The sequence below is a fragment of the Mustela erminea genome, chromosome 17 (assembly GCF_009829155.1).
Source record: "Mustela erminea isolate mMusErm1 chromosome 17, mMusErm1.Pri, whole genome shotgun sequence".
Classification (NCBI taxonomy): domain Eukaryota; kingdom Metazoa; phylum Chordata; class Mammalia; order Carnivora; family Mustelidae; genus Mustela; species Mustela erminea.
Window position 1 is genome coordinate 60,980,657 of NC_045630.1, and position 27,881 is coordinate 61,008,537.

The window sequence follows — 27,881 nt, forward strand, 5'->3', positions numbered from 1 at the left end:
ATGCAAAAAATAAAAATAAAAAATCACATATGACTCCATTTACACAAAATGTCCAGAATGGGTAAGTCCCCAGAGACAGCAGATTTGCGGTTGCCAGGGGCTGGGGTAAGGAAGGAATTGAGAGCGACTGATAGCAGGTATGGGGTTTGAGGGTGATGGAAATGTTCTGAGATGAGATGGTGACGGCTTCATAACCATGCAGAGCCACAGAAGGCTCTGGGAATATACTAGAGCCACCAAATGGTACAACTTTACAATGACAGATCTTATGTGATATTTATCTCAATTTTTAGAAATTTTAGAAATCGAGAGATTCTTTGGTGAAACACTTTGTAACTGGCAAAAGAAGTTAAAAATCGTAATTCTCAAGCATACTATACCATTCTGGGTGGGGAATAAAACCAAGAGTGCAAAGAGGAGCAAGCATTAGATTTCCTACCAAGCCCACTGCAAGACAGTTCACTGAGTTTCCAAAAAAAAGTCTTAGATGAGAGTTCTATTCTATGCAATCATGTCTTCAGAGTTCAGGTGTAAAGTTCATTATATTTGATGGCGTCCATCCGATCTAACTCCTACCAAAAATTATTGACATTTGCCAAGAATCACTCCATTATGTTACTTAAACTGCTTCTATCCATTTATTTATTGTACCTCAAAGGTAGAACCCCCATAATATTATCCTATGATGTCACGTAGAGACCCTCTCTTCGTGGATTCTACACAGAAGAAAACACAAAAACAGAAACAGCCATTACCCTTGTCCTTGCTCTGCACTCGATTTCTAATTCTTGCCGGCCTACCACTTATATGAAGTTCTCTTTTAGGAATTATAGTCTCTATTTAATGATGTCGACTATATATCTCCAATATCAGGGAAGTTATAATGTGGCACAGTTTCTTTATTGGAATAGTTCTACATACAGTATGCTAATAGTGACTGTTAACTTAAGCAGGGTCACTCTTGGAAGAAAGAGGGTAGCTCTTAACTGCTCAAATGCTAATTAACAGTCAGCAGGCAAGGATGTTAAATTCAAACAGAATCCTGCTTTTAAAAATTAGGCAACAGACTGGGAGGAAGTATTTGCAAATCATGTAACTGATAAAGAACCTTTACCCAGAATACATAAGGAACCCTTATAAACTCAAGAAATAAAAGAGAAACAACTCAATTAAAAAATAGGCAAAAATTTGAATAGGCATTTCCCGAACCAGATTTACAGAGGGAAGATAAGCCTAAGAAAGGATGCTGGGCATCATCAGTCATAAGAGAAAGGCAAATTAAAACTACAGTGAAGTACCTTATACACCTACTAGAACGGCTAGATAGCCAGTGACAAACGCCATCAATTTGGAGAACAGTAACTCTGATACGCTGCTGGGAGAAATGTAAAACTGTATAGTCAGTCTGGACAATATGGCAGTTTCCTTCAAAAAGTACACATAAATTTACGTTAACCAGAAATCCCACTCTTTGGTATCTACCCAAAAAGAATGAAAATATATGTGCTCACAAAGACATGTGAATGTTCACAACAACATTACTGATAAAAGTAAAAAAAGGAGAAACAACTTCAAAGTCCCTTAGCTAGGGAAAGGACACACAGATGCGGTATATCCATACAATGTTAACGCTACGCAGGGTAAAAAGGAACAAAGTACTGATATACGTTCAACATGGATGAACCTCAAACACATTAGGCTAAATCAAAGAAGCCACATACCAAAGACCACAATTTACATAACTCAATTTACATGAAATATCCAGAAGAGACAAGATCTTAAGAGACAGAATATAGATTAGTGGTTGCCTAGGGCTGGAGCAGGAATATGGAGTGATTGCAAATGGGCTCAAAGGAGCTTTTGTGGGGTGATGGAAATGTCATAAAATTTGATTATAGTGATGGTTGTACAACTTGGTAAAGCTACTAAAAATTAACTGGACTGTACATAAAAATGGGTGAATTCCATGGTATATAAGTTATACTATTTTTAAAAACTTTTTAAAAGGCCTGTGTAAAAAAATTTTCTAAATCCATAAATGACTGCACCATTTTAAGACAAAGTGAGACATGATTTTGGCCACTGAGGGAAAATGCACATGATCTGGATATAAGATGAGCAGCTCAAAGAGTTCACATTCTACTGGGAAAGGCGAGAAACCTCTCAAATATTCTCTAGAGAAGAGTCTCCTCTCACAGGGATGCCTCCAGGTCAAACAGCACTACTCTCAAGAGGGAGCTGAAAACATACTTGGAACACATAAACAAGTGACTGAAGGAAACCCCACAACAATCCACAACAAAAATTAGTGCTTCTCAAACTACCTGTAGTGAAGGACTAGTTTCTTTCCCCAATCTGTTCCAAGCTAATACTTCTCTAAAATATAAAAACTCTTTAAGATGTCCAATTGCTATTAAGTTTCTAAATCTTCAATCTCAATTCCTTTACCTCACTGCAGACCAGTACCCCTCTGTAGACCCACTCTGAGTAGCACTGTTGAAGGCATTAATAAAGATGATTAAAGCAAGGATTATTCAGTCTTCAAACTCATTCATTTAACAAATATTGACTGAACATCCATGTGCCAGATTAATACCTCAGCACTGATCCTGCAAAACACCTGATTCTGAGCAACACAGTCCATGCCATTCTAATGGAAGTCTGGGGTCATGTATCCCCAGGCTGCTGAAAGAGCTGGCCTGCTTCACGGAATTATTTTTAAGTGACCAGGTATATGTTGGCTAGCGATTCTAATTCTCACATATTTGTTTAAATCTTCCAACAGCACTTTAATATCAACTCAATGCTCCCATGGCATACTTCTGAATCCATATTCATTCAAAAGAATACAACATATAGTTTCTAAGTAAACAATTATTTAATAACAGCCTAGCTTCCCTAGGACACGATGTATATAGTCAGAATAAGAAAACACCTCCAACTCTGCCCTCTTAGAGTTTACATTCAAGTGGGAAGAGAGACAATAAACCAAATGAATAAGTAAAATATATTGTATTTTAGATGGTGATAAATTCTATGAAAAAAATTAAGCAGGATTGGCGGGGGGATGGTTAGGATGTGGAAGACGAGGTAGAGGGGGTTGGGGTGGATAACAGGTTTCACTATTTTAAATAAGGTAGCCAGAGAGGAACTTACTAAGATAATATCTGAACAAAGACCTGAAGGAGGTGACCAAGGACCTAAGCAGATAATGAGAGAATGTTCCAGAAAAAGTACAAAAGCCCTAAGGCAGAAGCATGCTCCTGGAAACAGCAAGCAGTGTGGTAGCACATACTCTTTTTCTACTTCCGTAATAGCAAAACCCATTTACTTTAAAATCCTCCATTAGTCTCTCAGGGTTTTGAAAGTAGGAATCAAATCTTATACATCTTTACATCTCCTGCTCTTGTCACTGAAAGAAAACATTAAGTGATAGTATTCTTACATCATGATGGTACAAACATGTTTCTTTCCTCCCCAACATCTCCACTCCCATAAATTCCCTCTGTGTTGCAAGACCATAAAGTCCCTGCTGCCCAACCAGAAATGCCAATTATCCTAGACTCTTCCTCATTCATTCTCAACATCCAGTCACTAAATGCTGTCCATTCTTTTTTATAGTATTTAGCGGCCCCCAAATGGTCTCCTTTTCTGCAACATTTCCTCCCAGATAACTGAAATAAAAAGGACAATTTGTCTTCATTTTTTTAACATATTAATTTTAAATTCAACCTCATTTGATATGTAGCCTATGTATTTACAAAATCTTAGCCAATCGTTACTCCTCCGACACTGGCAGTTCTTTTGAGAACTTCTCTGAATCATGAAGTTCAAAGGTTAGTACCGTGGCCCAACAATGGATTTGTATGTGGCTATTAGTCTCATTGAGATGTTTCTAGAAATTCCAGCTCAACAGCTTGCATACTCAATTTTCCTTTGTAATTTCAATTGGACACGGTATTCTTCACTTTCCATTGTGAAGTCCGCTGCTGAGTGCCAACAGCTGCTAAGTCCCCCTGTATGACAAGTGAAGGTAGCTTTACATTTCAGGGGAAGTGATTCTAGTGAAGCCGCAGAATGAGTATACACAGGTGCTCACTAGCTACGGTAAGGATAAGACATGTTCCCTGGTAACGAGGGAAACCTCCTCATTTGTCCAACTCACATACACCAGGCATGTTAAATAAAGCGTGCTAAGCACTATGTAGTACAGCAGTCAGGATTTGGGAGTTAGAAAAAAAAAAATTCCGATTTCAGCAGTAGCTTTATGACCCCCTGTTAATTTGTTTAACCTGAGCTTCAGCTTCCTCATTTTGTAAAATGAGAGTAATGTTCTCACTAAGTAGTTGCAGGAGTGCGTGAAATCAAGCGAAGATACAAGACAGAGCTAGTACTTGTTATACTTGGCAACAGGGCCCAGAGCACGGTTGTTTTCAGGGCTGTTTGAAACTACAAGTCAGTACCTTGGGGGTCTAAAACATCTGCACATTTGAATTATCTTAATGGTCAGATAAAAACAAGAGACTATTGTACGTAAAGGAAATAGAATTTAAAGTTCCCAACACTCAACGACGGGGTGGGGGGGGTTGATTTTTCTCACAGGGTTTCATACTCAGTTAACACCTCAAACAATAACTTGCTTTTAACCAAGAAGTAATTCATGGCAACAGTTTGCAAACAATAGCATTTTAGCAGACAGTTCTAATTTTTCAGTAAAAGGTGCAAGAAATTAAGCAAGGTTTTATTTATTTTTTTTAAAAGATTTTATTTCTTTATTTGACAGATCACAAGTAGGCAGAAAGGCAGGCAGAGGAGGAAGGGGAAAGCAGGCCCCCTGTTGAGCAGAGAGCCTGATGTGGGGCTCGATCCCAGGACCCCGAGATCACGACCTGAGCCGAAGGCAGAGGCTTAATCCACTGAGCCACCCCGCTGCCCCAGCAAGGTTTTATACAGGCGTAAATCTTGTCTTTTAACTTAAAAAGCCCCCCTTCAGTTTTTTTTTTGGGGGGGGGTTGCCAATTTTATAAGAAATTGGACTTCGGGTCAAAGATCAAAGAAACGGGTACTCACAAAGTACCCAGCGGCTATACATTAGACACAGGACAAGGAGGAGGGACCCAGAGAGGGAGTGGTGGCTCCCGTGCGCGGTCCATTAATTCAGTTCGCTCTCTTCTGTTCACATCCTGCGCGGACTCCACCCAAAGCAAGCGAGCGAGGGGGTGGGTGGGACTCCCACAGCCAAGCAAATAACAGTCCCAGAAACCGAAACGGAATCGAGGTGCATTGTGAAAACACGGCCCCTCCGAAAGAGGGGTGGAGAAGGGGCGCCAGAGGGGACCCTTCCCTGGGCGGGTGAGGCGCCCCGGTCCCCGCTGCTTCCTGGGGGCGCTCCCCTCCCCTCGAGCGCCACCAGTTCCCTCCTGTCCTACACGGGGGAGGAGGAAGGCACCGCAGCGAGCAAGGCCACTCATCCCTGGAACGTGGGCGGGGAACACACAAGTATCCCTCGGAGATTCTAGAAGAGGAACTGAGCGGCCGCGCGACCTGAGAGAGGCGAGGGAGAGGAGGGAAGGGCTCCGACTGCAGAGCGGGGGACGGGAACGACAGGGGCAGCCTGCTAGCGCGGGCGCCCCCGGAGAGGGGGGCTACCTGTTGAATGGAACGGACCCCGGGGCGGCGGACGGAGAGAGAGGGGCGCGAAAGCCCAGCGAGCGGGCGGCAGTGTCCTGGGCAGCCCCTCCGGGGCCAGCGCGCTCCCAGCCCCCGTGCCTTCGGGGGCCCCACCCTGGGACACGATAAGAGAAACGGACAGAAGAAAGGGGGAGGCGGCCGACCGGAGCCCGGCTGGCCCGCTCCCGCGGTTAGTCACTCACATCTGATACTCGTCTATCGCCTCCACCAGCTGGCCCCAAGAGTCGAAGTCGGCGCCTCTCCTAAAACTGGCGCCCCAGCGCTGCAGCAGACTCCGGGTCACCTCCGACATGGCCGGTGCCCACCCCGTCCCCTCCCGCCCCTACCCCAGCGAGGCCGGGCTCTAGCGCGCCATCCTCCCCGGGCCTGGCCCCGACATTAACAGGGCCAGGAGGAACCGCTACGGCCACCACCGCCACCCGCCGAGGAGCCGCCCAAGCCCATTTGCCGCCACAGCCAAACTTTGCGGCTCTGAAGCGGCCGCCCTGCCGAGGCTCCGCCCCTGAGGCCCCGCCCCGCGTTAGGTTGAGGCCGCCCCGCTGCCGGCGAGGGCCGCCATTGCTATTGCGGCCTTCTTCCGCGGCTTGGGAGTCCCCGCCGCGTTCTCTCTCCCTCTCAGGAAAAGTGCAGCTCACGATCAAAGACTGGGGAAAAGTAGCTAGGACAGGGCTGAGGAACGGAGCGTTCCGACGGGGCCGCAACACGCGGAGCCTCCGCCCCAAAGCGGCGCGTACTGCCGCCTCGGTAGCTGTCATGGCGGCCCGGGCCACGTGACCCCGCCTCGGCGCAGGCCTGGTTGCCCGTCGCTCTGGTTCTCCTGGCTCTCCGCCTCCCTCCCTTTCTCGTTTGCGGACTTGGGACATTCCCTTTCTTCCCCGAGGAGAACTGCTACACAGATTTCCGACAAATCCGGTAAGTTTGTCATGAGAATGGGCGTTTCCCAGGAACACCCCTACCCCTGGCGTTATCCTGGAATCCCAGGCGATAGGGTCCCCCCCGCGCCCGCCCACCCGCCCGGCTTTTACACGCGTTTTTCAGTCTCCACAGACTCCCGGATACTGATCCAAAAGAGTCTCCTTCTAAGGCCTTGAAAGAAACGAAAGAAAGAAAATGCATGTTTGGCCCCGCGAGTCGGTCGTATTAACGGCTGGACTCGACCGAATACCCTGGCCGGCGTCTCCACTGGCAGCCGGGATCTTACAAGCTAAACGGGGGTTTGTGCGGCCGCTGTGAGGCCGCCTCCCCCGGGTGGAAAGCATCGGCTTTCCAAGAAAATGCCTGTTCGGATGTGGGGGCGGCCGGCGTCGGCGCCTGCGCAGGGTCTCCGCGGGCCGCCTCGGGCTTTGGGGCTGGGGAGGAAGAGGCTGGGCGGTAAACAGGAAGTGGGCGCTCCGAGCTGGGGGGTGGCTCGCAGGTAGGTGTCTGGGGGGCCCGGGCCTCGCGAGTGGGGGACCCCTTTCAGCAGTCGGAGGCAGGGGAGGCGGCCGCTTCGATCCGACCGCGGTGCTCGTGGCTCTCAGGGCACCTTGCACCTGCGGCTGGGTGTGTCGCTCTTCTCTCTCCGAATTCCTGAAAGCTGGAATGGCAGGTCTCGGGAAGGGGCAAGGTGGGGCGGGGGCGGACGGTGCAGTACTTACCCTCCGCGTTCCCGAAGTCAGGATATACGGATCTGCGGACGTGTTCGTCCGGGAAGTGGAAATCCACCTGAAAAGGGTGTTATTGGTAGAAAATTTGCTGCCCCAAAGTCAAGTGTAGGTGTGCCATTATCTCGAGAAGGCTTGACGTACCTGCACGTACAAGCACTATTAATTTACTTATGCTATAAAGTTGGTTTACACGGATGTTTAGAAGGTTATGTATGTTCTTAAAAGGCCGGAAGTGTTTTGAGCCATAACTGAACTCAGTTTTTCATTGAGTGTACAGTGCATTGAGTAGTGCTCGCTTCCGCAGCACATAGACAACGCGTTGTGTCTGGTGCTCTCCCAAATCGGTTTTGTCAGGATTACGTGGATATTTTAAAGGAGGTGCTCCAGGAGGTATTTCACGGTGACGCCCACGGTTTTTGTATAATGCCTTTAAGTTAATTAAACCTTATCAGGTTTTCTTGAAGATGATTTCCCGGAATCTAGTTGCCACACTCAAGTGTTCCACGGGGCATTTCTGTATTTGCATTATCTCCTGAGGACTATTAGGCAAGTGATGTGCTTTTTTTTTTTTAAACCAAAAAGGGGTAGGACTTAACTTTTTTTTTTTTTTTTTTTAATGGTTGATTTACTTATTTGAGAGAGACTACGTGCAGGGGAGATAATATCCTAAGCAGGCTCCACATTCAGTGCAGAGTCCAACTCAGGGCTGGATCTCAGGATCCTGAGATCATGACCTGAGTGGAAAACAAGAGTTGTACAGTTAACCAGCTGAGCCACCCAGAAGCCCTTGGGACTGTTTTTTAGGTTGGCATTTCATTTAGGTAGTGTTTCAAATATTTTGGGTATATAGAATAGAAATTATTGGTCAAGTACTGTGATTTTTTTTATTCATGAAAATTCTGCTTCTTATTCCTGTTTCGTGGAAAGTGTATTTATTGTAGAAACAATAAATTGGCATCAGCAACACCGTGTTGGAAATATAGTTAATTTAAAACCCATTTATTTAAAGTAGCTTTAGCAGTCTAAGTAAGAGTCATTTGTACCTGTGTATGTCTTACATAATATATATATATATATATATATATATATATACACACACACACTTTAAAATGCATACATATATTCTTAGTAAATTTTTAATCGTTTTTATACTGTTTATGTTAGTAAATGTTTTATTTTTATTTTTTGAACATCTGCTTTTATATTTATAGGAAACAGCTGGAGAAGATGACACATTGGTTTCATAGGAACCCATTAAAAGCCACAGCTCCTGTTAGTTTTAACTATTATGGTGTAGCCGCTGGCCCTGCTGCTTCAAAAATTTGCAGGTTAGTTTTAGTCAATCTCAGCAAGTACTGTTTGAGCCACTTTTGGATACAAGGTACTTATTTAGGATTCATGGGCAGTACAGAAGTATGTAGCACATTGCCCTACCCTTAGACTCCTTATAAACTTACAAATGACTTGTGAAGAGTGAAATAATAGATTATTTAAAGTTTGGCAGCCATCTAGACTGCAGTCCTTAATTTTAGATTAGTGAGTCCCAGAGAGATGAAAACAAACAAAAGAGTTAAGCTATATATTAAAACAGTACAAGAGACTTCACAAAGCTGTATATGGGTATTGTTAATTAACCGGATCGTAAATTCATGGAGTTCTGAGCAGGGAGAGAGTCCGGTAAGCTGGAATAGGCTTTGCAGTGTTCATATAGGAGAAAGGACTTGAGTTGGAGTTTATGGCTCAGTTTGGGAGTTGGCGAACTGTCCTGCAGATTTTTCCCATTGCCTATTTTTATAAATAAAGTTTTATTAGAACACAGCCATGTCATCTCACACCATTTATATATTGTGTCTGGCTGCCTTTGGCTGCTTTCCTCTACAACAGCAGAGCGGAGTAGTATCAGCAGAGACTTGATGAACCACAGCGCCTCATATATTTACTTTTAGCCTCTTTATGGAAAAGGTTTACTAATACTTGATTTAGATTGTAAGAAGTGATAGAAGAAGATAATTTCTTACAGAAAAATGTTATTCTGGGGTAGTGAGTAGATCAGAACAAAAGAGATATTTCAAAGGAGGAGTCACCTGTTCAGAGTGTCTAATTTGCTTGGGAAGTTTAAAAGGATTCAGTCTGTATGAAACACAGAACCTAGATGATCAAGACCTGATGGCACCAGTAATGGAAAATTGAGAGTGTTGCTACTTTCTATGGAAAGAGGGAGTGGAGCAAAAGATAGGAAAACTGGCGTATTTATCTAGATCAGAGGTCATCAAACTTCTGTGAAGAGCTGAGTAGTAAACATTGTAGGCTTTGTGGGGCTATATACAGCTGCCGTTGGCATATTCTTATTTTTCATTTTTATAAAAACAAGCTGAGAGCCGTTCAAAACAAGCTATAGGTTGTCATTTGCTAACCCCTAATCTTAAACTCACAGAGGTTGGTCCCATCTTAATTGTTTTATCTCTAATACTGGGCAAGTCACTTAACTTCTCTGGATCTCATGATTCATCTATAAAATGAACAGCCTAAAACAGACATTTCTGAGGTACTTTTTTTTTTCTGAAATTCTTTAATTTTAAGGTGAGTATAACTTTATACAGTTGGGTTGCAGATGATTGAGTGCCTCCCCGGAAACAGCCAGCAAACTATTTGAGCCTAGAATGGGCCTTAAGAATTCAGCTTTTTTTCTGGTCCAGGAATTACTCTTGCCTAGCTTCTAGTTAAAAAACTCAACAATGACAAATTCATAAGGTAGCCCACCCCATTTCTGGTAATCTGTATGTAAGTGTTGGTATGTACTTTCTTGGAGTAAGCCTTTGTTGAACTTGTACCAGTGAGTAAACATTCCACCCAGACCATTTAAAATGAAGTCTGCACTTTGTTCTAAACATCACTGCTGCATTATAGGCCTTGTAAGTCTTAAAATATTTGAAATGTTAGTATTCTTTCATTCAACAGAGAACTTTGAGTGTGTCCTTTATCCTCAGGACCTACTAAGTTCTGGATGTACAGTCCCAAGTCTCTTGGTGCTAACAATCGAAGTGTAGTCTTTCATTAATCATTTACATGCAAGTGTCTTCAATCATTGTCCTGCAGAATAATTTCTGAGCCCTCATTAAGCAAGTTGCCTTCTGAAATTAGATGTGGAACTGGAACCCGACCAAGTTGGAGCTGATGATGTAGCTCTCAGACTGGGTGTAAAGATGTTAAGACCTCAAAAGGAAGAAATACAGTCTTTGGCAGAAAGCCAAAGACTAAACATTTTAAGGAACTTTTAGAGATAAGAGGAGATCCTGGGAAATTTAATGTTAGTAGAATAAAGGGAGAAGAGAATTTCAAGAAGGAAATGGTGGATCTGCAACATTTTATTGCTGTGAAGAAACAAAGGAGAATGGAGACCGGGAGACTTTTTAAAATGAGTAGTAACCACGTGTTCTCACACACTCTTGATGGGTATGTTGAATTATAGGATGCAATTTAAAAATAGGGCTTCCTACTTAAGTGTATTGTCAAGTTACGAAATTTTAAGGAGATGCTAAAACTGCATAAGCATGTTAAATTACCATTTTTCTAATATCTTTTATTGTGAACTGCTCTGTTCAATTGACTCATTCTTAATTCCTTTCTCCTATCTTACATGCTTGTGTTTATTTGTTGGTTTTTTTAATTAAAGCTTGCTGTATATTGTTATTACATAATTATATCCATGATTTGACCCTTAGATGAGACTTTTATTTTAGTACCACTTGTAAAACAGTTGTTACTAGAATTTCACATACCCCAGTGTTAGTCTTAACTAAGTTTATCCTGTGTACGCCTTAGTAAAACCTTCAAGGAGGTGTGTGTGTGTGTTATCTGAAAGCTTTTTACAATGGACACTTTGAAGCCACTTTTACATAGATTCATCACAATGCAGCTTACTTAAATTTCTTGACTATTTCTGTCTCCTGTAAGTGACTTGAGATCATCCAGAGCACGCCTGCTTGAACTCTTCACTGATCTGAGCTGTAATCCAGAAATGATGAAGAATGCATCAGATTCCTATTTTTCACTTTTACAAGGTTAGTTATTTATGAGAACTTAACAGCTTTGCAGAAATTCACATTTAATTCTTAGGCTTTTCAAATTTGAATAGTTTAGTCTTCTGGTCTGTATTCTTTGATCTCAGTACTTGAGTTTCAGAAACAAGAGAAATGTTAGGGTGATTTTGGTCTTTCTAACATTTGGAAAGTTAAATGTGTACATACCTCATATTATGTTACCTTAGAAGAAGAGGGAGTAAGGAAGGGGACCGAGGGGTAAGCGTTTTCTTCAGGAATCTGGATAAGTCATTATCTGAAAAAATTTCTAAACAGACTACTTGATATTTCTTCTAAAACTGAAATGCTGTACCTTTTTACAGGTTTCATAAATTCATTGGATGAATCTACCCAAGAAAGCAAGTTACGATATATTCAAAATTTCAAGTGGACTGATACATTACAGGGGCAGGTTCCAAGGTAGGCAAGCCAGCAGTACAAAACAAAAGCCATTTTTGTAACTATTTAGCGAGTGTTTAACCCATACCCTCTGTATTTGAAGAAATAGAACTAGATCTGATCAGCATCTTCTCTTATCAGGTAATTAGTTAAAAACATTTGACCTAAACTAATACATTCTGTTAAGTAAAAATATAATTTATTTCTCCTAGGCCAAATCTGTTTTTGAGGTAATCAATACAAATATTAACTAGACTTAAACACTCGTGGCTTTATTAATAACTCACAAAGAACAGTTTGGGAATTTGGAATCCTATTCTGTCTTTTTTAGTCTTTGCCTTCCTTCAAGGAGATCAAAATTTTGCTTTTCACCTAGTAGTTTTTCTGATGGATAGTTCAGATGTCTTTGGTCAGTCTCTTTCTTACTCTTTGTCCCTGGTTCCATCCCAGCTCGATACTCTTTTGAGTTATAGTCTGATTTTCTTCGTAATTTGTCTTCACTGTTTCTGCTCTTTTAAAAAATTTGGAAATAAAAAAAAAAAAATTAATAAAAAAAAAAAAATTTTGCCTCAGAACTTTCTTATCACTCACTTGAAACTAATCAGAAAGAGATCTGGTTATAACAGGAAACGTCATAACAGCGCTAAATTTTTTTTGGACTTTTTTTTTTTTAAACACCATTGTATTATTTAAATGACCGTGTATCCTGATGTCAGTTTGCTATAGAAAGTTGTGTAAAGTCAGAAGGGAAGGAAGTGGAGCTGCTGAGAGACCCAGGACAGGCATTGCAGTGGAAGGAGTGTGGACTTTGGATTGCTCCATACTCCGTCTCAGGTCTCTGTGTGAACACCTGCTTCAGCTCTGGGTTGGGGTTACAGGTACAGGGCTTTCATGAGGAACGAAGTAGGCAAATTTATGGTAAGTGACTCAAATAATGCCAGATATATGAAAGATAGTTTCCTTCCTTCCTTGGCAATATTGTATGTAGAATTCATAAATTTGATAGGAAGGTGGGGACTGTGGGTTCTTCCCAGATTTTAATATTCTGGGATATTAAGGTTTTCCAAGTCCTCGTTTTATGTGTTTCTTTATGTGATCCCTTTGTATTTTATCTAAAATTAAGGGATGTTTTTCTTCAAAAAGACGTTTTTGAGAGTCAGACCTCTATCGTTATCACATCGCAAAACTTTGGCAGATTGTAAAGTGTTTTGCAGTACATACATTTGACACTTTCCCCCCATGCCAAATCTTGATTCCTCGTAACAGCTTTATTTTAGTGAGTTTTATGAGGCAATGAAAAATTAGGTAATGAAGTCCTTAAGGAATGATATCCAATATTCTCTACAGCTAAGATTTTTAAGTTGCTTTATCTTTGATTGTTGTTTATTCAGTAAAAAGTGTGCTATGAATGTATCTGTTCTGAAAATGTTTTTTCAACAATGTGTATTCTGACTACCAAGACGGGTTACAATAGAAATGGAGTGTTTGGGAACAAGTGAGACTGAAATAAATGAAGGATAAAAAGAGAGACAGTTATTCACGAGACTTTATATAAATGAGCAAAACTGTCTTATTTAAAGGTAAAATTATAAATTAGATATGCCTACCAAATTACCAGATGTAATTCATTTGAAAGTTCTCAGTGCTGAAAAGAATGAGCATTTTTTTAAAGATTTTATTTATGTGTCAGAGAGAGGATGCAAAAGCAAGGGGAGAAGCAGGCTCCCTGCTGAGCAGGGAGCCCGATGTGGGTCTCAGTCCCAGGACCCTGGGATCATGACCTGAACTAAAGGCAGACACTTAACTTACTGAGCCACCAGGCATCCCAAGAATAAACTATGAAGCTGTGCTTCCAGTTTTCTTCCATAGGTAACACTGTTTTAAGAAGTGTGTTTAGTGTTCGCTTTGGCAGCACATCACTAAAACTGGAACAGCGTAGAGACTAGCATGGCCCCTTTGGTAGGATGACACACAAATTTGTGAAGTATACCGTTAAAAAATACATAACTCGTTTGTGTATTGTAACATATTAAACCAGATAGTATGTAAGTTGGTTTTGAACTGTGAATGTTTTAATTTTTTTTTAACCTAAAAAGTTTCCCTGTCTCCATTCCTTTTATGAGGCAGCAGTTAAATAAAAAATACAGAGTGGAGGGGCGCCTGCGTGGCTCTGACAGGCATCCAGCTCTTGATTTTGGCTCAGGTTGTGGTCTCAGGCTCATGAGATCCAGCCCTGCGCTAGGCTCTGTGCTTATCAGGGAGTCTGCTTGAGATTCTCTCTCTGTCTCCCCTGCCCCTGCCCCCCGCAAATGCGTGTGCATGCATGTACCCTCTCAAATAAATAAATAAGCCTTTTTTTTTTAATTTATTTTTTAAGATTTTATTTATTTATTTGACAGAGAGATCACAAGTAGAGAGGCAGGCAGAGAGAGGGAGATAGAGGGAAGCAGGCTCCCTGCTGAGCAGAGAGCCTGACGTGGGACTCGATCCCAGGACCCTGAGATCATGACCTGAGCCGAAGGCAGCGGCTTAACCCACTGAGCCACCCAGGCGCCCCTAAGCCTTTAAAAAATAAAAAGTGGGACCATGATTCTAGTGGCTTTCCTTTGGGTAATCTGTCTTCTTCATTTGAGATAAATGAGGTAATATATAAAAAATTCTCATGTTCTTTTCAAAACAGGAATGATTAAAAATTAGTATCACCTTATTTGCTAAATAAGTTCTTGCCATCCTCTTGGTGTCGTATCTACTAATAGAATCTGAAGGAAACAAATAAGATGTTTGTAAGACCTTTTCCTTGTGGTACCCATACTGATTGGCTTGGCATTCAAAGTCTACCAGTTTCACTTCAGCTTGGCTTTTTGACCTTGATTTCTTTCTACAGACCGTGTGCTCCATCATACTGGTTGGGTCACTCCTCTCAGAAAAAATGTTTATGCTTTTCTTGGACTTTAACAGCATCATTCCTTTACCTGGAGTACCCTTCTGCCTCCCTTCTGGCCATCTTCAAGGCACAATTCAGAGACTGTCTCTACCATTAAAGTTCTCTAATCATTCTGGCCGGAAACAGTCTCTCTTCTGAATCCCATTGCTTTTAAATTGGTGTAAGAACCTCCCACTCGAGACTCTACTGGGTACTTACTAAACATGTAGATTCCAGGTCCCTCCCAGACTTTTGATTCTTTGGAGTTGAGTCTCTGTAATTTGTATTTTTTATTTTTATTTTTTTAAAAGATTTTATTTATTTATTTGACAGAGAGAGACAAATAGACAGAGAGGCAGGCAGAGAGAGAGAGAGAGAGGAAAGCAGGCTCCGGGCTGAGCAGAGAGCCCAATGCGGGGCTCGATCCCAGGACCCTGGGATCATGACCTGAGCCGAAGGCAGAGGCTTAACCCACTGAGCCATCCAGGTGCCCTGTAATTTTTAAATTTTTAAAGCTAGTCTGTGCACAGTAACCTTTGAGAACCTGCTATTCTCATGTTTACTATTACGGGCCATTAGTTTTAGTCATTAAACACAGAACTGGTTTCTTCATTTTCCAGTTAGCATATAGTTCTTATATGATTTTGAGTTGGATGTATGGGGGCTTCATATAGCAAAGTCTCAGTAATTGACAGAACTTAATGACATCCATGTTTTTAATTCTAGTGCCCAGCAGGATGCTGTTTTTGAATTAATTTCCATGGGATTTAATGTAGCTTTGTGGTATACCAAATATGCTTCTAGACTGGCTGGAAAAGAAAAGTAAGTCTAAAGGGGAGGGTTATATATATATTTGTTATTTTTCAAATAAATGGAGATTCATTATTAAAAAGTCTGGGCTATTGATTATAATACCCCTTCTGTAAAGTGAAAGGTTGCCTCATAGCGTTTTAAGTCTCAATTATGGAGCCCAGTGTTAAAAGGGAAAAAAAAAATCTTGTCATGAGGAAGGTCTTTCTAAATAAAACCCAAACCCAAGAAAAGGAAAAAAATAGAGTATTTGATTGCATAAAAGTACTGTAAGCAAGATTACAAAACAAATGACAGATGGTCAGAAAAATGGCAATGCACATGACAAATTGTTTTTATAGTGGAAGAAGAAAGGAAAAGACCAACAAATCATTTGAAAATAAGCAAGCGACTTAAACAGGCAACTCACAGAAAAAGAGATAGAGGGGAAAGCTGTTTTGATGGATTCAAGAATTGTGAAATGGAATAAGATGAAATTTTTATAATCGTGAAAATGGGCGTTAGTGGCACAAAACTGGCAGCTACCAACTGTGGTGCATCTGATACGCAGCCATTTCAACAGAAGGGGGGGCATGCGACTCTTGATCTTGGGGTTGTGAGTTTTGAGCCCCACATTGGGCATAGAGATTACTCAAAAATAAAATCTTAACAACAATAAGTAAAATAAAGTTGAATTATATGCCCTGATGTAAAATCACCTCTAAAGTAATTAGGTGATTAAGCACAAATGGGATAGTGAATATTGTGTGTGTTTTTACATGTGTGCATGTATTAGGTGTAGAATATTTTGCATTTGCTTAATGCACAGAAGATTACCTGGAAGGAACAAGAAGGCTTTGTCACAACGTATAGACAGGGTCTCCCTTTTTATAATTTGTAGTATCTTCTGTTGATATTTTTCTTTTTAAGTGCCAAATTAAATTTTTTTAAAAGGGAGAAAAGTGGTAAGAAATACAAATGACTAATTTGGTTTTATCATAATGCATTAGTTGTTGATTTTAGTACAAGAAACATTTGTCTTTTTAAGTGCCAAATTAAATTTTTTTAAAAGGGAGAAAAGTGGTAAGAAATACAAACGACTAATTTGGTTTTATCATAATGCATTAGTTGTTGATTTTAGTACAAGAAACAAGATTCATCCTCTAACTAATGTAACCACTATCTTTAAGCATAACAGAAGATGAAGCGAAAGAAGTCCATCGAAGCCTAAAAATTGCTGCGGGGATTTTTAAACATTTAAAGGTAAAATAATGATAACAATAAAATATAAAGACTAATACTCTAATTCTTGAATACTTTTTCTCTCTTGGGATGGGGGATTAGGAATTATTTCACGTTGTAAAAAGAACCTCGTATGGGTTGTTTTTCTTAGGTTGAATACTTTATTGGTGATTGCAGCCAATTACAGAATATCAGATGTCTTCATTTTAGAAAGTCATCAGTGAATTTTATAATTACAAAATTCAGGTTGTAATTCAATGGTTATTTTTGTATCCCTTTGGTAAAAATTAAAAAAAAAAACAAAAACATGAAAATCTGACGGTTCTTACCATTTCCCATTGCGGTCTTTGGCAGTTGCCAGGATAAACCATGATTCTGCAAAGCTGAACTTGAGTGTATTCTCTCTATCTCCATGAAAAGCCGAGGAGGGCAATCAGTTTGCACTAATTATATGAAATGTCCAGCAAAAGAAATTAGGAGAAAGACTGATGGATTTCGCAGTGAGGATTACGCACACCTTATCCTAGTTAAACTGCTAATTACTAGACACCTTCCAGAGGCCAATGATGGGTTTTCTCATGATAAAGTAAGATGCTTTTAGTGATTAAAAACCTGTGATTCTGAGTTAACAGAATTGTAGACCTCTCTCTACTCTACAGTTGTTAATATGAATGAGTAATTAAGCAGTCATGCAAAAGAGAGCTTTGGTTACTGTTGCAGTTAAACATTTCCAAAGATGAAAATGTAGCTTGCATATCTGTACTATCTATTTTGACCCAAGTTTTGCAGAGGGGTATGAGAAGCTTTAAAAATTTTAGTATACAGGATCTTTTGTTCTCTAGAAGCTAAATACTATTCCTTTTTTACACAGTTTTGGTGCCCTGAATTTATTCTGTTTAGGATTTTTTTTCTTAAAGACCTTTTAAAAAATATTTTATTAATTTTAATTTTATTTACTTATTTTTAAGATTTATTTATTTTAGGCGGGTGGGAAGAGGAGGGGAAAGGAGGGGTAGAGGGAGAGAGAAACCCAAGCAGACTCCGTGCTGAGCTGCCACGGAGCTTGACAGAGGGCTCGATCTCAGGACTCTGAGATCACAACCAAAGCTGAAACCAAGGGGCATACACTTAACTGACTGCACCACCCAGGCACCCTAGGATCTTATTTTTAAATCATCCCTACACTCAAGGTGGGGCTTGAACTCAGAACCGTGAGATCAAGAGGCACATGCTCTACTGGCCAAGCCTGCTAGGCACCCCCTGAATTTCTGATCAATCTCCAAATTGAATGTCTTCCATTTTTGTTCATCTCTAACAACTGGGTTAAAATAAAATGTGGCTTCTTTGTTGTTTTTCTTTCTCTCTCAGGAAAGTCATATCCCAAAGCTTATTACACCTGCAGAAAAGGGGAGAGATTTAGAGGCACGACTACTAGAAGCTTATGTTGTCCAGTGTCAGGCTGAAGCTCAAGAAGGTATCCTATATATTGTAAGATTTTTTTTTTTTTTAAAGAAATTTCTATTGGCATCTGATTCTTTCTTTCTTTCTTTCTTTTTTTTTTTCTTCAATCAGAATTAGTTGGATTTGAGTCTCACATTTGAGAAATTTATTGTGAGGAACAACTTCACCTTCAGCATTTGCCTTCATGGATAGTTAGCAGGAAAAGGCCTTGCAGTTTAATGGCTCTTTTATTTTCATTTATTTATTTTAAAGTTGGGGAGTTTTTTTTTTTTTTTTTTTTCTTCCTTTAACAGAGAGACAGTGAGAGAGGGAACACAAGCAGGGGGAATGGGAAAGAGAAGCAGGCTTCCTGCCAGGCAAGGAGCCCAGTATGGGGCTTGAACCCAGGATCCCAGGATCATGACCTGAGCCGAAGGCAGATGCTTAATGACTGAGCCACCCCGGCTGAGACTGGGCACCCAGCCACCCTGTTGGCTCTTTTAAGAGCTTGTTTGGAGGTTCTAGCAGGGGAGCGCAGCTACTCGTATACCCTTGACCGAAGAACGGTCCTCTCCTCTATCGGGGAAGGTCGTCCTCTTCGACCGAGCGCGCAGCTTCGGGAGGGACGCACATGGAGCGGTGAGGGAGGAAGGGGACACCCGCCTAGCCAGCCAGATCAGCTGAATCAACCCTGGCGATCAATGGGGTGACAGATGTCGCAGCCAGATCGCCCTCACATCCGGCTCTTTTAAAAAGGATTTTGATGTCATGCCATTTCTGACAACATCAGATTAATTCTGTAACTCCTTTTTCCCTCTCTACCTTGCTTGCTCTTTTTCCTCTTGCACTGCGTGGCTTTCCTTTAAATCTTCATCTTTCAGTGGCAGGAAATAAATGAAGACTCCAGTAAAACCAGTAAAGAAACTTTGTAGGCTTTTTGTTTTTCTCTGTTTTAAATTCGAGTGTCCTGGAAGTGTTTGTTTTCATAGTAGTCATTTTTTGTGATTACCTAATAATTGGCTAGTGATTTAAAGAAACAGTATCAAAATCAGCAGGCTCAGTATTTTTGGTTTATGTTTGCATTTTCTGTCACTTAAACTTTTCATGTTAAAATTCTAAACAAACTATTAAAATTCCAAATAGATCGTTGGGCTTTCTTTTGCTATTATAATGAATTTAATGCAAGTAAACTTAATTACAACTCACTTTATTGTGCTTTGGTTACAGTAACCATCGCTCGAGCAATTGAACTGAAGCACGCTCCTGGACTGATTGCTGCACTGGCATATGAAACTGCCAACTTCTATCAAAAAGCTGGTAAGTTTATAATTCTTTTGTTGTATTTTTAGTGTTCAGATTTTCGGACTAAACTCTTGGCTTAATAGGAAACAAGCAAAACTACAAGATTCTCAGACTGTCCATTTGCAAAGCTGGAATAATACCACATTATTTTATTACGTTGTTTCAAAGACTGAGGACTGTTCAGTTAATATGCTACGTAACTTTTAACGGAAAGGACAGTGCAGTCCTTTTTAACAAGTTATATGTAATAATTATACAGGTGTTTTAATTTTGAAGTTTTTTCTTTTACCTTAATAATAACCTTACATTTGCTGTCATTAAAGAAACTGAACTCCAGAGAATTAACTAACCTGTAATTTAACAGTTACTAGGCATGAAGTTGGGACTAGAACTCTGGTCTTCTCATTAGCCCATTATTCTTTTCATTCACTTATTTAGGAAACAAGCATTTGTTTCTATGTATGGGATGGCTACTATTTTAGTTGCTAGCCATACAAAGATCAGTAGAAGAGATTCACAGTCTGGGGAAGGAAGCAAACACATAGCCACATTATCACAGCACAAGATAAGATGTTATTACAGCAGTGTAATGAAAACCAAAAGGATCTAGGCATGCTGGAGGAGATTGTCTAGGGGAAGGTGGCGTTTGAGCCTGACTTGGAAACATAAATAGAAGTTCTAAGTTTGCTAGGAAGCTTTGCCATATGGAAGAGTAGAGCATTCTGTAGTACGTCAGAGATAAGAAAGAATTCAGCACCTTCTGGGACCTTTAAACAGCTGTCTTAGCTGAAACAGGGTGATAGGAGAAAAGGTTAAGAAAGTATGCATGTGTGAGATCCTGAATTGGTGTGTAAGCCTATCTAAGAAATTTGGTTTTTATTCAGTAGATAATTGGGACCCATTAATAGATAGGAAGCAAATCTGATTGGATTTGAATTTAAGAAAGGTCCCTCTAATTGTAAGATGAGAAATGGGCTTGCCTGGTGAAGGACTACTTGGCTGACTCCACTTACGTTGAGAAGCGATTATAGTGTGTGGAGGAATGTCGCTCTTCGCCGGCAAGAACGACCCGCAGTCGAGGCTGAGTGGCAAACTTCTTTATATACCTTCCCCATGACTCTTAGAATGGCCTATACGTCATTCAAATGCACCCATATTTCATGGGTTAAACATTTACAGCTGAGCCTCTCAGGCATAGCCGTCTACGTGTTCCACAGTTCTTGCAACATGGCTCTCCACAGAGGAAGTGATGGAAGCATCGACAAAGACAGGGAAGTGGGGAGTGGAAGAGAAATGGGTGAGAGAGAAGTTGGCAGGATGTGCGTGTGTGTGTGTGAGTGTGTGTGTTAGGCAAGATTCAGTGCTGTGGGATGGACCAGTAGGGCGAGTGTCCGTGTCTCTGACTTGGGTGACCACACTACACATGGCTATGTTATATAATTTTAAGAAGACAGTAAAACAGTATATAATTTTGTATTTATCTTGAAGTTCTGTTGTTACCATTATCTTAAACTTGTTATATTACCATCAAAAGATGTGCCGTGGTATTTAAACAACCTTATTATGTAGTTAAAATACAGTTATGGGAAAATTAAAGTTTTTTGGGGAAATGTGTAAATGCTTGAGTTTTAGATTTGAATGGCATTCTGCTGTTAGTATCTGAACACATGATCTAAAAGTCTTCTAGTGAATCAGGGTGAAATTATATTTTGCTTTTTAAAATGTAACTTTAGATCATACTTTATCCAGTTTGGAGCCTGCGTATTCTGCTAAATGGAGGAAGTATCTTCACTTGAAAATGTGTTTCTACACAGCTTATGTAAGTATTTGTAACCTGAAAAACAACATAAATTACTCTCTTTCCAGCCCCTTGAGTGCTAGGTCTGTCATCTTGTCAGACTCTCAATCAGCATTTTACAAATAACAGCCAGTTCTCAGTAAATGGTGACGGACAGTGCAGCCATTGTGAGCTGAAGTGGGTGGAAATAGATGATGTAGAATTGTAGAACTGTATCATAGCAGTGGAATTACTGTCTGAGCGAAACTCACTTTTAAGCCGGAACCTTCCGCCTACTTAATGAGAATTCTCTCCTTTCATCTTGGACATTGAGGAAGGTATTTACTGATTCTAATCATAAGGCATATACCATCCAGTATGTCCCCTAGATCTGTGCAGAACCATTAATAAGCCCTCTTTGAGGAGTTACTTATCAGTCTCTTACACCCATTAAACAAACTTACTTTTTGTTGGTTGGAATATCCTGTGAGAGATAATCAAACACCTTTTTTGGATCCAGGTTGATACTTTGTTTTTTATACCTTAAAAATCTGTCTTCAAGCGTACAGGGTTGGACCATTTGCAGTCCTTGCCTTTGATTACAGACATTTAAAGGGAGAGCAAGGCGTACTACAGGCTGATAACATTTCTCCTGAAAACTGTTGAGTCATTAACCTTAGAATCCTCCCTTCCTCCCCTTCTGCATTAGCACTGCAGTTTCGCTCCTTGATCTGCTGTGCCTGGATTGTAAAAACAGATTTCATTATTCAGAAATACTTTTTGCTCTCAGCCTGTAGTTAGAAAGTTCTTTGGCTCAAAGCTTGACTTAATCCCACTTTTTATACTAACAGTGATTGGGGGAGGCTTAGTCAAGTAAAGAAGTATAAGGGGTTGCATTGATACTTCCAGCAGTGGACAAAGGTGCTCCTTTATCTGATGCGTATGTAGAACAATGATAGCAGAAGGCATCATTTGTGGTGAGAATGAATAAAAATTTGTTTCTCTATCAGGCTTACTGTTATCATGGTCAGACTTTGTTGGCTAGCGATAAATGTGGTGAAGCAATCAGGTCCCTCCAAGAAGCAGAAAAATGTAAGTATTTCTGCCAGAATATTAACTCCCTTTTTAAAAACAAATGTTTTATCCTAAAAGGAAATAACCAGTGAGAAGAGAGTTAGGCTGATTTCATGAAAGAGAATGGGACCAAGTGAGGGAACTGGAGAGAGAGAGAAACAAAGTTTCAAAAGCCAAAAAATCTGTAGAAAACACTCACTTCCCCTTACACTTGTACTGTATTGCTGTCAGATTAGGTCAGAGCCTTTTTAGTATGGTCAATAACTAATTATAATCAAATGATTTTCCCTTTCACATGGAGTTTATGCCAAGGCAGAAGCATTGTGCAAAGAATATGGAGAAACCAAAGGACCCGGCCCAACGGTCAAACCTTCAGGACACTTATTCTTCAGGAAACTTGGAAATCTTGTGAAGAACACCCTAGAGAAATGTCAGAGAGAAAATGGATTCATGTGGGTACAGCTCAGTATGATTTTTGTAATATTAGTACGGTATATACTTGTATTTATAATGTTTAAGTATTTATATTGTGTTGGTAGTCACACAGTTTCTGTTAGTCTCTGCCCCCAAAGATTTTATGTTGCATTGAATTTAACTTTAACTCTGATATTCTCTTTAAATTGGTAGTAAAGTTCCCTGGTGTTGGACCTGACTTTATTCTACTTCTGACGATGATATATAAAAGCAGATTCTAAAAATTAAACGTCAGTTATTAACATGTAGCTCACTTATAGGGTCTGAATTTTCTCTTCGCGTCGCCTCCCTGCTGTTTCTTCCCCACGTGTTACAGGCGGCTTCTCTGCTCCCTTCGCGTGCCCATCTCACTCTGGTTGCAGCTGTCTGTAAAGCAGGGAAATGGGTTTTCTGTCAGTCTTGCCTAGTCCTATCAAACAGTTTTCCATTGTTAAGTCCGCATTGTTCAAACTGTAGACAACCACCTGTGTGGACTGGGAGAAGCAGTTTTGTCCCCGCTTGGATCTCTTTACGTTCCTCTGCTCACGTCCTGCATTTGGTCACACTGAGCTCTTTTACTTGCTTACACATACCTAGTATAACTTCTGTCCCTTCTTTTGGAAAGCATTCCTGAACCACCCCTGCCCCCTAACATGGGGGTTAGTTGCCCCTCTTTCGTGTTCTCACGGTGTACAATATCTGTCGCAGCTTCAGTTACGGTGCATTGTTGTTGACAAGTTTTCCTGTTTCGTCTGCTCATGCAAGCTGCACGAAGCAGGAAAATCTTGTCTGTCTTGCCCATCATTACTGTCTTTCTCTCGCACAGGGCCTTGAACATAGTAGACGCTCAAGTAGTTGAATGAATGAATTGCTTTTTAAATTGCTTTTTGCAGTTACTTTCAAAAAATTCCAACCGAAGCTCCACAACTGGAACTCAAAGCAAATTATGGTCTCGTAGAGCCTGTACCTTTCGAATTTCCTCCTACAAGTGCACACTGGACACCAGACACGCTGGCCGCATTTGATCTCACCAAAAGACCCAAGGATGACAGTGTATGAGATTGGCTTTCTTCCACTTGTTCATAGAAGTTCGAGAAGAGCGTTCAGAATTAGCATTTTAGATATATAGTTTGTCTGAACGTTAAATGAGCTACCTGCAGTGCTGGGTAATGTGTTGTTAAACTCTCTCGGAGATAATAAGATCTCTAGGCCTTAATTATCTTATTTTCTGCATAATTGAAGTTGTTTTCAAACACCTTCTCTTGCCTCTCTGTAGTTTCTAAGAGCCTCCTTTAAGAAGAGTGTGGGAGAAAAGGTCTGAAACAGATGGCTTGTCCATGTGTGTATTGCTATAGCAATACTGTGTTTTGGATTTAGCATGCCTCAGGGTATTTGAAGATTTGATCTAATTTCAACATTCCATGAAATCATCCAGTGGTAAAATAAGACTGCTTTTATTCATTTATATCTAAGTACATCTAGGTGTGCTAAGTCAGATAGTAGATTAAGTGGAACATTCGAGGTTTGACTGCCAAAAGAGGAGGTGTCTGAAAAAAAGGGAGGGGAATTAATTTGCAGCCATAGCTCCTTCCTGAAATGTTTTTAGGTAATTTTATAATGTAATTTTTACGCAAAGTACATCTAGGTGTGCTAAGTCAGATAGTAGATTAAGTGGAACATTCGAGGTTTGACTGCCAAAAGAGGAGGTGTCTGAAAAAGGGGAGGGGAATTAATTTGCAGCCATAGCTCCTTCCTGAAATGTTTTTAGGTAATTTTATAATGTAATTTTTAAAAATATAATTTCCTCCCAATTCTGAAACTGTTATTAAAATGACTATCTTGGGGTACCTGGGTGGCTCAGTGGGTTAAAGCCTCTGCCTTCTGCTCAGGTCATGATCCCAGGGTCCTGGGATTGAGCCCTGCATTGGGCTCTCTGCTCAGCGGGGAGCCTGCTCCCCTCTTCCTCTCTGCCTACTTGTGATCTCTATCAAATAAATAAATAAATAAAATCTTTTAAAAAAATAGAATAAAATGACTTTTTATCTTGCTCAGCCTGTAAAGTAATGCTGCACAAGGTAGCCTGTTACTGTCATGAGGTATTTTCAAACTTAGAAGAGTTCCGTGTGCACAGATTCATCGCTCAGTTTCTCCCTCATCAGAAAGAGGAAGAGCACCATTAGCTTGATGTTTGCCTACCCATCTAGGGTGTCATCTTCACTGAAATGTTGCTTCCTGATTACGTCTTGAATTGATACACGTAGCTTCTGGAGCAGCATTGTTAATCTCCGTATTGTGTAATTTAATACAGCATCTCTTAGAAGTCTAAGGTGGAAAAGATCTAGTGTTTGTTTTTCAAGTCTTAGTTTATGTACTTAGCGCTGTGTTTCTCTTTCTCCCTAGACCAAACCCAAACCAGAAGAAGTGGTGAAGCCTGTGAAAGAACCAGATATCAAACCTCAGAAGGACACGGGATGCTATATCTCCTAAAGTACATTGAGAAAATGGGCACTTTGAATTTCTTTACTAGTAGCTAAGAGAAACCATGGAACTTCATATTTCTTGAAATGTTTCCTCTGAAGCCTGTAGAATGATTTAGTACATTCAGAGGGAAATCTGCCTTCAGTTTATTTGTTCTTAACTTTTAATGTAGTAGAGTTGTTTCATGCTTTGTTTCCAGATGCCTTTTTAATCAGGACAACATGTAAAAGATTTTATCATGCCCCTGAAGGGCCTATTTTGTTGTTGGTTTTTGTCTCTGAACTCTGGGTAGTAATAAGTTTCTGGTTAATATAGGCCAGAATCATGTGGTTTCAGGTATGTTTTTCTGTCCTCACACACACAAAAAGTTTATTTTCCTTTCTCTTATTTGATGCCAGAAGAAGGAGAGGAGTTGGTTTTTAACGGAGAGGTTTTCCCCCTTCACCATTATGTTGTCACACAGACTTATGTTCTGAGTCTGTTATCTTTTCTGGTAGAAAAGTTATTTAGAGTTGAAGATCAGAAAATCTTCTACCAAATCTCTCACATATATAAGAAGTGATAATTTGTTCAAAAATCAGTGTTCATAAGTATTTTGAGACCATTTAAGAACTTACCCCAGGGGTGATTGTCTGGCTTAGTTGGGGGAGCATGTGACTCTTGATCTCAGGGTTCTGAATTCAGGCCCCATGTTGGACATACAAATAACTCCAGTAAATAAATAAATCTTAGCAAAAAAAAAAAAAGTACATACTCCTATTCTGGTAGTCTTGCACTTTATTTCAATCTCAATGAACCTACAATGATTTTTACAAGTACCTTTCCTAGTAGGTTTTTTTACTTAGAGGACAGAGCTTTGTGACATCTCTTAATGAACAAAGAATGAAAATGTTTTTGCAGAAGTAAGATAATGCATGATATAAAGAAGAAATTTGAAACCTAAATGGAGGTAGGTTGTCCTGAATTACACTGGTAACTACATTTTGGCAACAGAAGTTATGGTGAAATGCCTTTGTTACCTGACTTCAGTGTGCATTGTTTCTATATGGTTTTCTAATACACGTGTCCTGTCCAAGTTGTATTGCTTTAGGCCAGAGGCCGTAACAAAAACTTAAAGAGCAAACATACAGTATGTTCTTAAAAGTAGCTCGTAATACTGAAGTCATTAGTTTAGCATATACACAAACCTGGGAAATAGTGGATGCATAATACTTTTAACAAAAGTCACACATCTGTAGGTTTATCTTTTGAATATTCTTCTGGGGTGTTAGCTGATTTTCCTTATCATAAATGACTGATTGGTTCACTTAATAGAAATCATAGTAGTGGACACCAGGAGCTTACTATTTGCCAGGCCCTCTGCTAAACACTGATCATGGATGAACCATTGAGTCCACACCGCAGTCCTGTGACAAATAAGTAGAATCTGCGTAAAGTGTTTAAATAGTAATAAACATTTCATTATGAAGAATAAATAGGGGCGCCTGGCTGGCTTAGTCAGTGGAACATACGACTTGGTCTCAGGGTTGTGAGTTCACGCCCCATGTTGGATGTAGAGATTACTAAAAAAAAAAAAAAAAAAAACTTAAGAAGAAATAGATTATGCCTGTCTGAATCAGTATTGTGTTCAAATAAATGATTACTTTAAATCACAATTTTCACTCTTGAAGATACTTAGTATCAGTGAGGATTCTTTTTTTTTTAATAAGCAGAGATGCTAATTACCCCTTGCTGTATAACAGGTAATATTTGAAACTGCAGAGTCCAATAAGTGGAATAATAACCAGACATTTAATTTTATTTCTCTGTGTATAGAAAAAATATTTTAATTAAGTTCACTATATCTTGTGTGCTACTACAAAATCACTGGTTTGCGATATGCCATTTACTGATGGAACTTTAAATAGTACTTGATGCCCGCTTGTTGCTCTTGGCCTGTAGGAACTATTTATCTTGGGTACTAGGGCATACTAACCTAGTTAACCGAATTTCCACATCGACATTTTTGTGCATCATACCACCATATGTGGCATGAAAACGCGTCATATGGTCAGTGCTTCTGTAAAATGCAGAACATCAGGAATTGGTAGCTTCGACCTGAGCAAGTAATATCGTGTTGACTTCAGCATAAGTGACGCTCTGTGACTAGAATTCCCCATTTTTATCATATTCTTTAAAATGGTGTTGGAGATTTTTGGAAGTTGTAACAGATGTAAAGCAGTTGCATGAAAGCTGTAGAGGGATGTAACTTTGTGTCAGCTATGCATACATTTCATTCTTAGTTAAACTGGATAATGACAGTTAACATACTCCACTAAAAGTGTTGGTTTATATAATGAATTATCTGTTTATTTATGAAAATAAAAGTAATTTTACTTACAAACTCATTGGAATTTTGTTTTTTGACAAGTATTTTTACATTTATTAAACCAGTAACCATTAATAGGACACAAAACCCCTAATTCTTCACAGTAACGTTTTCCGATGACAGACCCACATACCTCAGGTGCTTTACGCCACATGAGTTCATTAACTATCCAACATTCCTCAACCTATCTGGTTTCTATTTATGTTTATTGGTACATACC

At 40.1% G+C, this 27,881-nt stretch overlaps 2 protein-coding genes across 4 annotated transcripts in view; one reads left to right on the forward strand and one right to left on the reverse strand.

The window, feature by feature from the left end:
• Window positions 1-6,151, reverse strand: part of AIDA (axin interactor, dorsalization associated) — a 38,516-nt gene extending 32,365 nt beyond the window's left edge. The window contains exon 1 of one of the 2 annotated variants that reach the window (XM_032318390.1): window positions 5,874-6,151. In XM_032318390.1, the coding sequence (XP_032174281.1) occupies window positions 5,874-5,983 (110 nt within the window). In that variant the 5' untranslated portion in view covers window positions 5,984-6,151. The remainder of the gene's footprint in view (window positions 1-5,873) is intronic. The other variant, XM_032318391.1, reaches the window with a different exon arrangement.
• Window positions 6,152-6,496: 345 nt separating this feature from the next.
• Window positions 6,497-27,332, forward strand: BROX (BRO1 domain and CAAX motif containing). Of its 2 annotated transcripts, none has more exons than XM_032318388.1 (13): window positions 6,497-6,603; window positions 8,549-8,665; window positions 11,292-11,398; window positions 11,740-11,836; window positions 15,465-15,560; window positions 16,718-16,790; window positions 18,138-18,243; window positions 19,437-19,526; window positions 21,245-21,330; window positions 22,299-22,380; window positions 22,664-22,814; window positions 23,709-23,868; window positions 25,216-27,332. In XM_032318388.1, the coding sequence occupies exons 2-13, from the start codon at window positions 8,565-8,567 to the stop codon at window positions 25,300-25,302; spliced, it is 1,236 nt and encodes a 411-aa protein (XP_032174279.1). In that variant the 5' UTR covers window positions 6,497-6,603; window positions 8,549-8,564; the 3' UTR covers window positions 25,303-27,332. The 2 variants fall into 2 exon arrangements, with proteins under 2 accessions (XP_032174279.1, XP_032174278.1); XM_032318387.1 differs by lacking the exon at window positions 6,497-6,603 and adding an exon at window positions 6,998-7,105.
• The last annotated feature ends 549 nt before the right edge of the window (window positions 27,333-27,881 follow it).